Genomic DNA, 13,039 nt, shown 5'->3' with positions numbered 1-13,039 from the left:
AGCGATTAAAAAAATGAAATCAATCAATGTTATACTCATCAGAATTAAAAAATAAAAAAGACTTGATAAGATGGTTTTTAATAGCGATATCATACACTAATTCATCAAATTTTTAATCGATAATTTAAATTATAAAAATAAAAATATAATTATAAATTGACCCTTTCAAATTTATGTCTAATCGGTTCGTTAAAAAATAAAAACACACGACAGTTATTATTTGTTTTTGTTTTATCAATATTCACTTAAAAATGAAATATATAATTACTCTTTCAATGAAAATCATTAAAAGAAATTCTCATTTGTTAGAATAACTCTTCATTTCTTTGGAGTTAAATTAAAACTTACTTTACTATAGAGTCTTTTAAAAGATTTAATGAAAATAGAAAAAAAATATTCATTTTAACATATTACATATTTCTATCATTCTATATTAATTTATTAAATTTAGTAATATATAAAAAATAATTATTTTCATTCTTATTCTCAATTCCCTGAAACTAATGCACCTAACTCAAAAAAATGAACAGAACAGCTCTTCCAAAAGTACTTTGTTTGAATATGTGTCAACCTAACTTGTATTACACCGGTTGATCCTTTTTGGCATACATGCATACAAAATATGGTGCCAAATTTAAGTTTGGACGTAACAGCCAAGAATCATGATTTTGGCTTCTTTAGGTATTATTATTTTAATATTTTTCTAAAGCTAATGTTCAATACAAGTGGCAGATTCAAGGTTGCAGTGCTGCCCCTGAATATAAACTATGGGGTAATTTAATTAATTTACTCCAAGATATGAGATTTACAAACATCAATACCAGATTGGAAAATATTTGTTTTCTGATTTTGTTTTTAGTATTTTAAGCATACTCCTTTACAAATAAGGCAAATCAGAAGTAATAAAAGCTATCATAGACCAAGAATTGTGCGCAAGAAAACTGTTAAACAAGGAGTATGACAGATTAGCATTTGCCTGGCAAAGCCAGAATTAAGCAAGAGTAACATGGAGAGGACCACCTATTTTTAAGAAAACCCACTCTTTTTTTGTTATTCGAGTTAATATAACAATAAGTCATACCAGACATTATGTTCAATCCTCATGGAAGTTAAACTAAGTTACATTCAAAAAGTAAATAATCATTTTAAAATTGATAAATATAATAAATATTGAGAATAATAAGTAGCTAAAATGCTGAAGCTCGGAGATATAAATATGTGGATTTTTTTCGCCAATTAATCTTGCTGGTCACCATCTTAATTCTAAATCGAAACAAACTGAAAAATTTAATCAATATGATTAGTTTAGTTCGATTTAGTTGGATACTACTATGATAAAAAAAATTAATTTTAGACATGAAAAGTTTTCAATTAAATTGTTATAAGAACTGAACCAAACTAAAAAATTAACAATTGACTGATTCATTTCAGTTTGAAAACTTTTACGCCTTGTAAATTTGACAAGGTTCTAATTTCCAAAAATATATATTTTTGATTCGGTTCAATTTGGTTCTAACCAAACATACACCCTATTCAATTTATAAGGTTGTGTTCCTAACATTAAAGAATATGACTATTCAAATCTACTCCTATTTTTACAGATAGGCATTGCACATGGAAGCCATACCACCACTTCATTTCTGTAGTACGGCCAGGACCCAGGCCACATCCATTTCAACTTTTTACGAACACCACCGCATTTCAAATGTAAAGAAAGAAAACGAAAATCCAAGTCCTTGTGAGCAGATGCACTAACATGAATTTACTTCTCTTTTTTCAACTTAAAAACAATGTGGCAAACAGCAGAATTACAAGGAAGCACGCTATAGGCATATTACCCTAGGAATCAAAGAATATTGAAAAAAAAATACAGAAATCTTGGTTTCACTAGTCTTACAAGCCAAACCAAAATGGATATGCGTATAACGGATTACTGCACAAACTTTCCTCAACCCCCGACAAGCATGATACTCCAATGTCTAAATGACCATTTTCAGAACTCAATGATTAGAACACAAGAAGGATCCAATGTAGAGAAATTTGATGAAGCAGTTACGGCCAGACCCAAATTCTAGCTTACACAGCAATTGGAGATTCCTGCGCTCAAGGAAACACAGCACATCCAAGTCATTAGCAAATGAAGCGGCTACAATTGTATCTCAGTAGATCTAGTTCCAACAGTAATAACAATACTGATAATGAACTGATGATAGCAATGAATTGATGCCGAAGAGGAAAGCACATATCTCAAATACGAAAGGGCTACTTGTTTTGCATCAACTTTTATCAGTTAACAGCACCAAGATCCTTGTGCAATTAAAAAAATACACAAGGATCATAAGGTTGATTTTTTTTTTGGGCATTGGGAGACGACAAAAGCAAATAACTTTGATGCTAACCTAATAACTTTCATGTTTGACTGTTTGAGGATAGGTTGTATCTACAGCACGGATTAGGGTACAGCAGCATTATATGAAATTGTAGTGTTATTGGTAGCATTATTGTCATGTAGGAGCCAAGTTTATATAAAACAATAATAAAAATGAGCAAAACGTCATTTTTTTTTTATCATATCAGTTCTATGAATAGAACCTACCTTGGCAGTCAAGTTGGATACAGCTGAATTGAACTTTTCCCTGGTTTTAGTACCAGCAACCTGGCTAGCCCTTGCCACCTTACCGAAGGCCCCATTAAACCAAGCTGCTCCAGCCGTGACATATCTGTCCGGAGTTCAATCAGATTTTGTTCATTTATATCTTCTATAATTCAAAAGGACATTATAAATAATCTTAAAGAAGAAAATTACCTGCTTGATTTGACAGCTGATCCTGTGTCATTTAACTTTCTCTCTGCTGCAAATATTGCTGCCATTGTTTTATCAGAAACCTGCAGCCTTTGATCCACTGATTTCACTTTCTCATTGACTGCCGAAATCCCAACTGTTAATTTCTCTGTAAGCCCAACTCTTCGATCAAAGGAAATCACCTTGGCAGAAGCATTAGCAGTCAAGCGGTGCTTTTCATCAAATGCCTTGGCTTTATTCACTGCATCTTGGCCAAGCGCTGAACTTTTTGCCAGCATACTAGAAACCACTTCTTGTGCTCTATTGACGTACATTCTTCCATTGTTAGATGGACTAGTAGCCTGCAAACAAAAGACAATTTACCCCGCAGCCATATATTTAAAGGAGAAAACTTTTGAAGTGCAAGTGGCCAGACAAAATAATTTAGTGGTATCAAGAAAAAGACAGTTGTCATAATATTATCATATGCATCCACTTCCCAAACATGCTTGGAGCTAGACAGAGATAGATGTAATTGTAAATCACGTTCCACTTTGTTAAGTCCTTACGAAATGGAAAGTTGAGATGAATCTCGATAAACCATTTTGCTAAGCAAAGCAGCAGCAATATTAGTGCCTCCACACTTTCTACTTCAGTTTCTAATATCTACTATTTAACAATGTTTTGGAAGACAGAAAGGATGACTGTAATCAATGTTACTTACCTCAACATTTGATGGATCGGTTTCAGCAGATACAGCATTGTCCACATTTCTTACTTCCTGCACAAAAAGAAAGTTGCAAATGTGGATATCTTACAGCCATTTAACTAAAGCTTCATTTAAATTTCAGAAAATATTTTCCTAGCAAAATATTTTCCAAGCAAATAAAAAACTAACCAAGAATAAAGAGAAAGTAGAAAAAAAATGTCTCATATGGGGCCACGTCATATATATCAAGATAAAGAATTAGGAAAAAATATTTTCTGCTTCTCAAAAGTGGAAGTCATTTTCCATAACAGTTGGCTAATTTCCATTGACAGGATACTTTGACTTTTCTACATTTAACTTCTCAAAAATCGGAAAATGAATTTGAGAAGAATAATTTCTGTGAAACAAACGAAGCCAAAGATTGTGATAATTTGCTCGACTTACCTGTAGCTCATGTTTTGGCACATAATTCTCCACGGGAAATATAGTCACGATTTGGTCCACAATAGTTGCTCCCTGCACCAAAATTAACTACTTTACATTCTATAACTACTACATGCGCAAAGGATAGCCAATTAGAGAGTCAGAGACATATGTCACAAAAATGCAATGATTTCCATATTAGAACATTGCACACAAATAAACTTTATGGTCTTAACCATTCAAAAAACATCCTATACATACCACCAAACAGTTAATCAGCACTAGAGAGCAATAAGTTCATGCACCAACTGTTGAAACAAACCATACAAAAAGCTTAAGACAATCTTAGATGGATTGCATCTCCAATCAATCACTAACGAACTGTCCAACTGGAAATATGAGGATCATGACATGCAATATGTTGGATACTCATATGGCATGTCATGATCCTACAACATACTATTTATCCCAGATTCCATAGCACAGGATGCGGCACAATAACAATTTCTAGGGAGAAAACATAAGAAACAGTAAAAGCCTAATGCTGATAATTGAAACATGAAATTGATCATCACTTCCTATTTTGTGAAACAAAAATGTGAAGTCGTGTGTTTATTGTCTGGCAATTAGCATTTAACAGCCTTAATTTGGGAAAAATCAGAATGAACTGGGTAATATTCAAGAACACAACTCAAACGCTTATAACATAAAACATTCAGTTCTTCAAAATTGCTTCTAGTTTACGCAGTAGTCACTACCACCAGAATTAAAGAACAATCATACACATTGAAAGCAACCACACAAACAAAATCAAGAATCACAAAGTCCACAAACCGATAATAACACAGCAATTTCAAGTGCTTTAGGATTCTTGAACGTAACAAAGGCAGTGCGTGATTCTCCATTTTCACTGCATTCAAGAAAACAAAAACTCATTAAACAAACACAAAAACACACTACAACGCAACGAAACTCATAAGTACAACAATAGTAATATAAATAGTACATTAAAGAAAACGTAAGAAGAAGATTTCCACTAGGTCAAAATATTTCCAACATTTTCTCAGAAAACAAACACAAAACTCCAAAATTAGAAAGAAAAACACAAGAAAGAAAGTACAAAAACGCACCGTACGATATCAATCCGTTCGATTTCGCCGGAAAAGGAGAAAAACTCGTGAATCTCCCTCTCACTAGCTAGATCTGATAATTGCTTCACTTGAACAGTTCTCGTCTATGAAAAAAACGAATCAAACTCCATAAGAATTACAAATTGTAGTCTAAAATTAAGTTAAAGAATAACCTATGAACTGACCTCCGGTTGTTGCTGCTGCTGCATTGTAAGTTGCTCTATGTTTGTCGCAGACGATATTTTTTTGGCGTGAGAGAGAGAGAAATGAAGTAAAATATTGAGCTGACAAGTTGGATAACAATGTGAGCAGAGAATGTAGTGATTTTCGTTGTAGCACCTCATTAATTGCCCTTCTTTTTTTTATTAATTACGTCTTTTTCTTTTGCTTTTTCCTATTTTGCCCCTCTTGGCGGTTAACACAGTTACCTGATATTTATTAGCTTACTTGCTTAAAAGTTCAAAACTTTAACATGTTTTACAATGGAAAATGCTATTTAACCAACCGTTTTGTACCATCTCTATTGTCCCTTCTTACGTGGCAACATTTAATTCGTCAAATTCATCTCTAAAAGTGTATATCTTAAATTTCAACTTTTAATTCATCCACTCTTTTAATGCCACATAAGGTGGGTTAAAGAAGGTGGGTTAAAAAGGAGGGTTATATAGTATTACTCACAATTTTAATATGAATTTTTAATTTTAGCAATTTAATATCCCACATGACTATTATTTTTTTATAATTCGAAACATCGAATAATTTTCTATCAAAGAATGCTGATGTGGATATCATAATAGATATTGTTCCGACGTTTACAACGGTACTTTTTGTCAGATTTTTTTTTGTTTCGATATAAAAATTTACAATTAATGCTCAATATTGCTAAAATAAAAATTTGTGTTTAGCAGGTACCTAGAAATCATTCGTTCTAATTCGTTATAAAAAGTAAAAGCTAACGAGAAACAACTCATCAAATATATGAGAATCGAGTGTGTTATGGTTTCAATGAGAATTTCTTTACCTGCTCAAGACAACAATTTTCTTTCTACCCTTTCATACGATGTCTCATTTTATCTTGAATCTCATTAAAGACTTGCCTCTTAGATCATCTAATATAGGTCAGCATGTCCAAATATTTTTTGAATCTCTTTGGCGTAACCTTCTGTTAGGAAGAAAAAAAACTAGTTGGTGTTCCATTAACCAGAAAGAATAAGAAACTGCGTAGACCTAATGATATCGAAAAGTTGCTTCGAAAAACCCTTTGATTAAGCATTTGCCGAATAAGTGACCATTCTACAAGATCATAAGTTTTACTCATATCGAGTTTTAAAGCAATCAACCCCACCCTTCCTTACATTTCAAATGCTGGTATTGTGTTATCCGTAATCAGCCCCGGAACAAACTATTGTCATTATGATATTTAATTTTGAAAGACGGTCACTACAAACAGAATTAAATAAAAGAACAAATTGTGAATTTGGAGGGTAATGGAGGGCAAAGGAGTAATATGAGCAGAATGTAGAAGTCATAATGATACTTGCCTTAGTCAACAGGCCAATTAGAAGATGAAACAAAAGCATTAATAGAGCACTCCCTGTCTCACTTTTGTTCCCTTCCTATGTGGCTCTATCATCTTCCACTTCTTTTTCTTTCATCTCGTCAAAATTTCACTTTAAATTTCTTACTTTTCTGTTTAAGAATATTTTAAATGAATTTTTCTATCATTTATTATATTATTTAAATGGATTATTATATAAATAATATTAAATTAAAAATTAAAAAATTTAATGTATATTAAATAAATAAGTTTTTTAAAATATGTATAAAATAAAGAGTACTCTAAACAATACTCTCTCCAATTTTAAATATACGACGTTTTGAAGTAAGACACATATATTAAAAATATAATTAATACATATAATTTTTTTAAATTATCCTATTTTTTGAGATGATTATCTCTAATTATCCCTATTTAATACGCATGTCATTTGCACAGAAAATTATCATCGGATAACACAACGGTTACGCCACGTTATTCACGCAATAAACTAATGAGGTGTTAACCACGTGTTAATATTTAATAATAGAAAAATAAGTACTCTCTCCGTCCCATTTAAGAAGAGACATATCTCCATTTTTATGTCCCATATAAGAAGATCATATCGTAATTTTTGTGCCATTTTATAAAAAATTGTCTCTTATATCCCTATTTTTCTTTCTATAATTAATGATTATTACTCTACACACAAACTAAAATGCTATAATTAATAAGAGTAAAACAAGAAAAACCAATAATAGTTATTGTCTTCTTAATATGAGTGAAAATGGGATATGTTTCTTCTTAAACGGAACGGAGAAAGTAATAATTACAAATTTTATATCACAAATGTTCATTGACTAATTGTAAAAATAACGTAGCAGAATCGTTACATGCGATAAACGCTCAAAGTTAAAAATATGTTATTCATACACTTGTCAAGTAAAGATTAATTTAATCTCTATCAAGTACAAATATTAAAAACATCTCTCTTTTCTTCATGTGTTTGATAATGACATGTGTTAGTATAATAAAAATATTTTTAGTAAAAATAAATTTTATAAAAATTATATATGATGAAATAATTTTAATTCTAGAAACATATATATTTAGAAATGGAGAGATTACTATAACTATATCAATATCTTGCTCATTCTACCGCAATTTAATTCCAGGTTGGACCAATTTTAAGCAAAGCACCACACTATATGAGCACGTTACACCTCTGTATTTCTCCCTATGTGGTCCGGCAATAAAAATCAATTTCATACAAAATGTTATCGAAAATTATAACAAACAGATACACTAAATGCATTAAAAGAAGGTTAATTACTATTACTTCATAATTTTCGTACAAACTACTACTTCCTCCGGTCCATAATATTTGTCGCATTTGCCTTTAATATAAGAATTAAAAAAATAATTAATATGTCTTAAATTGTAAATACTTTTACTAAATTAACCCTACATTAAAACTTGTTTACATTTACGACTATCAATTTTATTTGTTTATTTTATTCTTTTAATAAATTAAATGGAGGACAAATATGAGAAAATAACAATTAATGTTCTCTTAATATTATAACATGACAAATATTATGGACCAAAAACATTTCTCAAATACGATAAATATTATGGATCGGAGGGAGTACTATTTTTCCTTTTAATTTTGAAAGGTTACTATTACCTATTACCTTGTTCTATTTTAATGTTTTATATAGCTGAAAATGGAGTTAGAAATGAATCGAGCTGCTCATAAATAATTTGGAGTTTCGCTCAATAAGAGCTCATTTTGTATTTGTTCGCATCATAAACGAAACAAGCTCAAACTTCTTTTTTGAGCTTCTCAAACTTTATTTTATATAAATTTATTTAAGCGAACTAAACATAAGCATAATGATGTTCGACTTGTTTATATTCACTAACAGCTCGTTTTAAGAACAAATTCGTATAAAAATTCGATAAAGAGTTCACAAACCGACTCGTATATACATACTAGATAAGGTGTTCACGAACTACCTAATCGTTTTAAAATTAAATAAAAAATATTCTTTTAATATGTTAAAATTGTTTTAAATAAAATTACGTAATTTTGACTAGAGAAAAGGACAAACTATGTAGTTTTGGTTTGTTCATTTGTTTAACTACTAAACGAGTAATCTTGTTTAGTATTTTCTCGAGCCCGTTTAGTAACTTCACAAACTCGTCCGCAGGTTTGTTTATTTAGTAGATAAACAAACGAACACGAGCTAAAAGATGAACCGAACATAAACATCTATAAATTTTAAATGAATCGAGTATGAACATCTTATTTTAAATTCAAATGAACATAAACCAAATATGAATACTTAGTTCATGTAGCGAGTCGAATTTGAACATTTTAAAATTCAGCTCTGTCTATTTATAGCCCTAACTGAATCTCTTTTTATAAAAAAGGTTTTAATTAGAAAATTAAAATATGATTTTAAAAAAAATCACGAAGAGACCTAAATTTATGAAAATAAGCAGTAATTGACCCTTAAAAGAACCAAGGAATTTTGGATTTCTTTTGCTTTTTAATGGAAGTTTTTCATTTATAAAAATGGTAATTAATTACTAGACTTTCAGATATTAATAGTTAGATGTTTATTGCCGCTAAAGTATCAATAGGGCTCTATATATGTCTTTTAAGAAATTAATTTTTTAAAGTGTGGCTGTGAAAATTGAAATTAAAAAAAATGAAAAATTACTTTTTATATTATATTTTTTGAATTTTTTACAAAAATTACCTTTAATCTATTAATAAATTACCAATAATCTACTAATAAATTTTTTAAAAAAATTATTTTTCCGAAATATTTAAAACATGAAATATCTTTGAAAAAATGCCAATTAAAAACCTCCGGTTTAGAAGAAAAAATCACCAACCCACACCAACTGGTTAATGAAGTGATGAAGAAGTTGTGTGGCAATTAGAATGGACATTGAAAAGTTTGCCACAAAGAAAAATAATTCTTAGTCATGGTCTATTAGGAAATCCATGAAATCTTAACTATAAAACAAAATTCACATGGAACATGCAGCTGTTGATGGGTAGTATGGAAACAAAGACTGAAAACAAAAACGACACGAAACAGACACGATAAACAATATCATTTAAAATGAAGAACATAAAATATGAAAAACCGTGTAAATAATAAAAATATTAAAAAGTTTTTATAATATTAAATAAAACATTATATAGTAAATTTTATTTATATATTTATAGCAATTAATAAAATAAATCAAATATAATTAAAACCCAATAAAAATAAAAAGATAAATTTTATTATAAATAATATGGACAATAAAATATGTGGGTAACTGATTAAAAGAAATTATTTGTTTTATTTATTTAAATCTTTTATAGTTATTATTTTTTATTTGTGAAACCGGCTCGAAATGTTATTTTATGAGTTTTTGAAAGTTCTGATTTTCAAAACATGTTCAAAACGGAACACACAGATTTATCAAAGTTTCCGTACTTCTTAGCCTACTTCCGTCATATTTTGGTGATTCCACCTCATTTTCAACTCAGTTGTCAGTTTTACACAAAACCTGAGTACACTACACAGAGTCACACAAAAAAAAAAACTTAAAAGTTCTTTCCTTTGGCTCCACAAAAAATAAAGTTCCTTGCTTTGGCTCCAAGTTCTGGCTTGCCTATTTAAACAACAAATGGGTATTCTTCACTTGTTCTTCATTTACCTAAAAGCCCCAGAATCTTAATTTTATTTTTTTAAAATATGGCAACCAAGATTCTAAATTCTTCAGGGTTTGAGATAGAATGCAAAGAGATTCATGATTCTCCAGGAAAAACAAACCAGTTGGTCAAGTCACTGGCTAGTAAATCAAAGCTTGAAAGGCAACAAATCAGAGAGACTTACAAGGCCATTTATGGAGAAGATATAACAAATTTTCTCCAAAATGAGGCTAAATTTGGGTCCAAAGTTTGTTCAGTTTTGTCCCAATGGATGGTAGATGCAAATGAACTTGATGCTGATGTGGCAAAGGAAGCTCTTGAACAAGGGGACACTAATTACAAACCCCTTGTTGAAATTTTTGTGGGTAGAAAATCTAGTCATATTATGCAAATTAAACAAGTTTATCATGCAAAATTTAGAAGACAATTGGACCAAGATATCATCAATCTTGAGCCACCTCATCCATTTCAAAAGGTACAATCTTTTTCAATTTCTTAATAGTTTTTTGAAAAGTTTGCATATTTTTGTGTTTGGTATGTGCTAATTTGGTTCAAATTGGTTGGTTTTTGCAGATACTTGTGGCATTAGCAGCATCACATAAGGCTCACCAGGTTGATGTTAGCAAGCATATTGCTAAATGTGATGCTAAGAGGCTAAATGAAGCAGGAGAAGGAAATTCAGGAGCTATTGAAGAGGCTGTTGTGCTTGAGATTCTAAGTAAAAGGAGTATTCCACAGATGAAATTGACATTTTCTAGCTATAAACATATCTATGGTCATGAGTATACCAAGGTGATGATGACAAGCATTTCTTACCTAATACTTTGGCTTTTTGTGAAAAAAATTTGTGGTTTACATTTATAATTCCACCAATTGAGCAAATTGTTATGTTTTCATGTGTTTGATTCTTTGTTTTTCAGTCATTCAAGAAGGGAAATTCAAGGCAATTTGAAGATGCACTTAAGACTGTCATAAAATGCATGTGCAGCCCACCTAACTATTATGCAAAGGTAATTACTTGTCTTTATATGTTAATGTTTTGATTAGACTAAATACATCAACTACTTACACATATATGTTGCACGGAAACTTGTCGAGTCTTACATTTAGACATTTTACCTTTGTCATTGTAAATACTTTTGAAACTTCAAAACCTTATATTTTTTCCGTTTTTCATTTCAACGTTTCTATTTCCGTGCAAGAAAGCTAAAACGGTACCCAAAAAAAAGAACTTTGCCCAATTTCAGAAAGCTAACATTTTTGTTAGAAAATTGGCTGCAGGCATTGTATGTAAGCATTAAGGGGAAAACAACAGATAAGGGTGCATTGGCAAGGGTGATGATAAGAAGAGCAGAGGTAGACATGGATGAGATCCAAGTGATTTTTAAACAAAAATATGGGATGAATTTGAGAGATGCAATATGTGAAAGTGTGCCATCTGGGGATTACAAAGATTTTCTTATTGCTTTGGCCTCAAAGACTATTGCTGATGCTGTTGCTTAATGCTATTAGTTTGTTAAAATGATTTTCTTATGACTGTCTTTTAGCTTAGGAAATTGGAGTTTAGGCTATATAATAGAATATCAATTGTAGCTTTTGATTCTACACTTTGTACCTAAAATGAGCACTATGAAATGTAATTGAGCAATAGAAGTATGTAATTAGTGGAATGCAAAAACTTAGTTCTCTTTTATATTCTGTTCCTCCACTTGTTCCCCAATCGGTTGTGTAGATGATGTTGTAATGACTCAGGAAAGCAGTTTACAGGGCTAGTCTATTGTATTCACGTTGTCGGAACGGAAAATAAAGAGAGAACGAGAGAGATAAAAAAAAGCCGGAAATTGGAGAAGTGAGGAGAGCATACGATTAAAAAGACAAAAACAATACCGAAATAAATAAAAAGAAACTAAAAACAAACAATGATAGTTTATCTAGTCTTTTTAGTTTCATTTTTTATAGATAGATGGCCAGTCTACATTTCATGAGTGAAAAAAACAAAACATTACAATGAGTCTCGTCGATATAAACAAATAATTCCTAAAAAAATAAAAATTCTATCATATTTAGAGTGGAAAAGGCCTATTAATGAAATGTTTAATGAACAAGAAGCAATCAAAATCAAACAAATTGCATGCATATGTTTTGAGTTGATCAAAGAATTTTGCTCTACTTTTCATCCAATAAAGAGAGATCTAATGAAAAAGTTATGACAACCTCAATGACTTCCTAATGGTTCTTGAAAGATTTGATTTATTTTTCTTCCATTTTGTCTAAAACTGTAAAGAATAGTGAGTTGTCATTGTCCATAAACATGAATATTGTCATCATCCACTTGCTTGGCTTACTAGATTTTCAACTATTTCAAATGCTTAACAACTATGAGTCCAACTTAGGATCTTACCTAAACTTTCTGATTCACAAAAGTAGGAGAAAGGTTACTGATGGTAAGACAGGGGAATAGCTGTCCGGCCGCCTCCTCTACCTCCTCCGTCTTTAAATGCATATCTATGTTTACACTTGATTATGAGTTGGGAAATTACACTGTATGTACTTTGCAAAAATTAAAGGCCAAATGTTATAAAAAGGCCAAACCTTTCACGAAAGTTTCACAAAAGTCCTGACCTTTCAATTTTGTCGATTTTGGCCAAAAACCGATTATTTGGTTTCACAAAAGTCCCGACCTTTCAATTTTGTCAATTTTGGCCAAAAATGGATTATTTGGTTTCACAAAAGTCCT

At 30.7% G+C, this 13,039-nt stretch overlaps 2 protein-coding genes across 2 annotated transcripts; one reads left to right on the top strand and one right to left on the bottom strand.

The window, feature by feature from the left end:
* Window positions 1-1,752: 1,752 nt before the first annotated feature.
* LOC126687160 (binding partner of ACD11 1) lies at window positions 1,753-5,403 on the bottom strand. The gene is made up of 8 exons (XM_050381578.1): window positions 5,230-5,403; window positions 5,045-5,148; window positions 4,749-4,824; window positions 3,936-4,007; window positions 3,507-3,563; window positions 2,807-3,144; window positions 2,597-2,720; window positions 1,753-2,097 (listed from the first exon to the last, which is right to left on the bottom strand). Exons 1-8 carry the CDS (start codon window positions 5,386-5,388, stop codon window positions 2,077-2,079), a joined length of 951 nt encoding a protein of 316 aa, XP_050237535.1. The 5' UTR covers window positions 5,389-5,403; the 3' UTR covers window positions 1,753-2,076.
* Window positions 5,404-10,123: 4,720 nt separating this feature from the next.
* On the top strand, window positions 10,124-11,995 carry LOC126687150 (uncharacterized). The gene is made up of 4 exons (XM_050381566.2): window positions 10,124-10,777; window positions 10,876-11,094; window positions 11,223-11,312; window positions 11,584-11,995. Exons 1-4 carry the CDS (start codon window positions 10,346-10,348, stop codon window positions 11,803-11,805), a joined length of 963 nt encoding a protein of 320 aa, XP_050237523.1. The 5' UTR covers window positions 10,124-10,345; the 3' UTR covers window positions 11,806-11,995.
* Window positions 11,996-13,039: the final 1,044 nt, after the last annotated feature.

The sequence above is a fragment of the Mercurialis annua genome, linkage group LG1-X (genome assembly GCF_937616625.2).
Source record: "Mercurialis annua linkage group LG1-X, ddMerAnnu1.2, whole genome shotgun sequence".
Lineage (NCBI taxonomy): Eukaryota > Viridiplantae > Streptophyta > Magnoliopsida > Malpighiales > Euphorbiaceae > Mercurialis > Mercurialis annua.
Note: the sequence above shows the minus strand (reverse complement) of the source record. Positions and strands in the feature narration are given on the sequence as shown.

Bases quoted from the DNA above. Each gene is read 5' to 3' on its own strand.
- LOC126687160 (XM_050381578.1), bottom strand. From the start codon at position 5,388: ATGAGGTGCTACAACGAAAATCACTACATTCTCTGCTCACATTGTTAT. The intron at 4,008-4,748 runs GTTTGTGGACTT...ATTTTGGTGCAG, and splicing joins AAATTGCTGTGTTATTATCG to GGAGCAACTATTGTGGACCA. The intron at 2,098-2,596 runs GTAGGTTCTATT...CCTTGAGCGCAG, and splicing joins TATCCAACTTGACTGCCAAG to GAATCTCCAATTGCTGTGTA.
- LOC126687150 (XM_050381566.2), top strand. From the start codon at position 10,346: ATGGCAACCAAGATTCTAAATTCTTCAGGGTTTGAGATAGAATGCAAA. The intron at 10,778-10,875 runs GTACAATCTTTT...TGGTTTTTGCAG, and splicing joins CACCTCATCCATTTCAAAAG to ATACTTGTGGCATTAGCAGC. The intron at 11,313-11,583 runs GTAATTACTTGT...AATTGGCTGCAG, and splicing joins CACCTAACTATTATGCAAAG to GCATTGTATGTAAGCATTAA.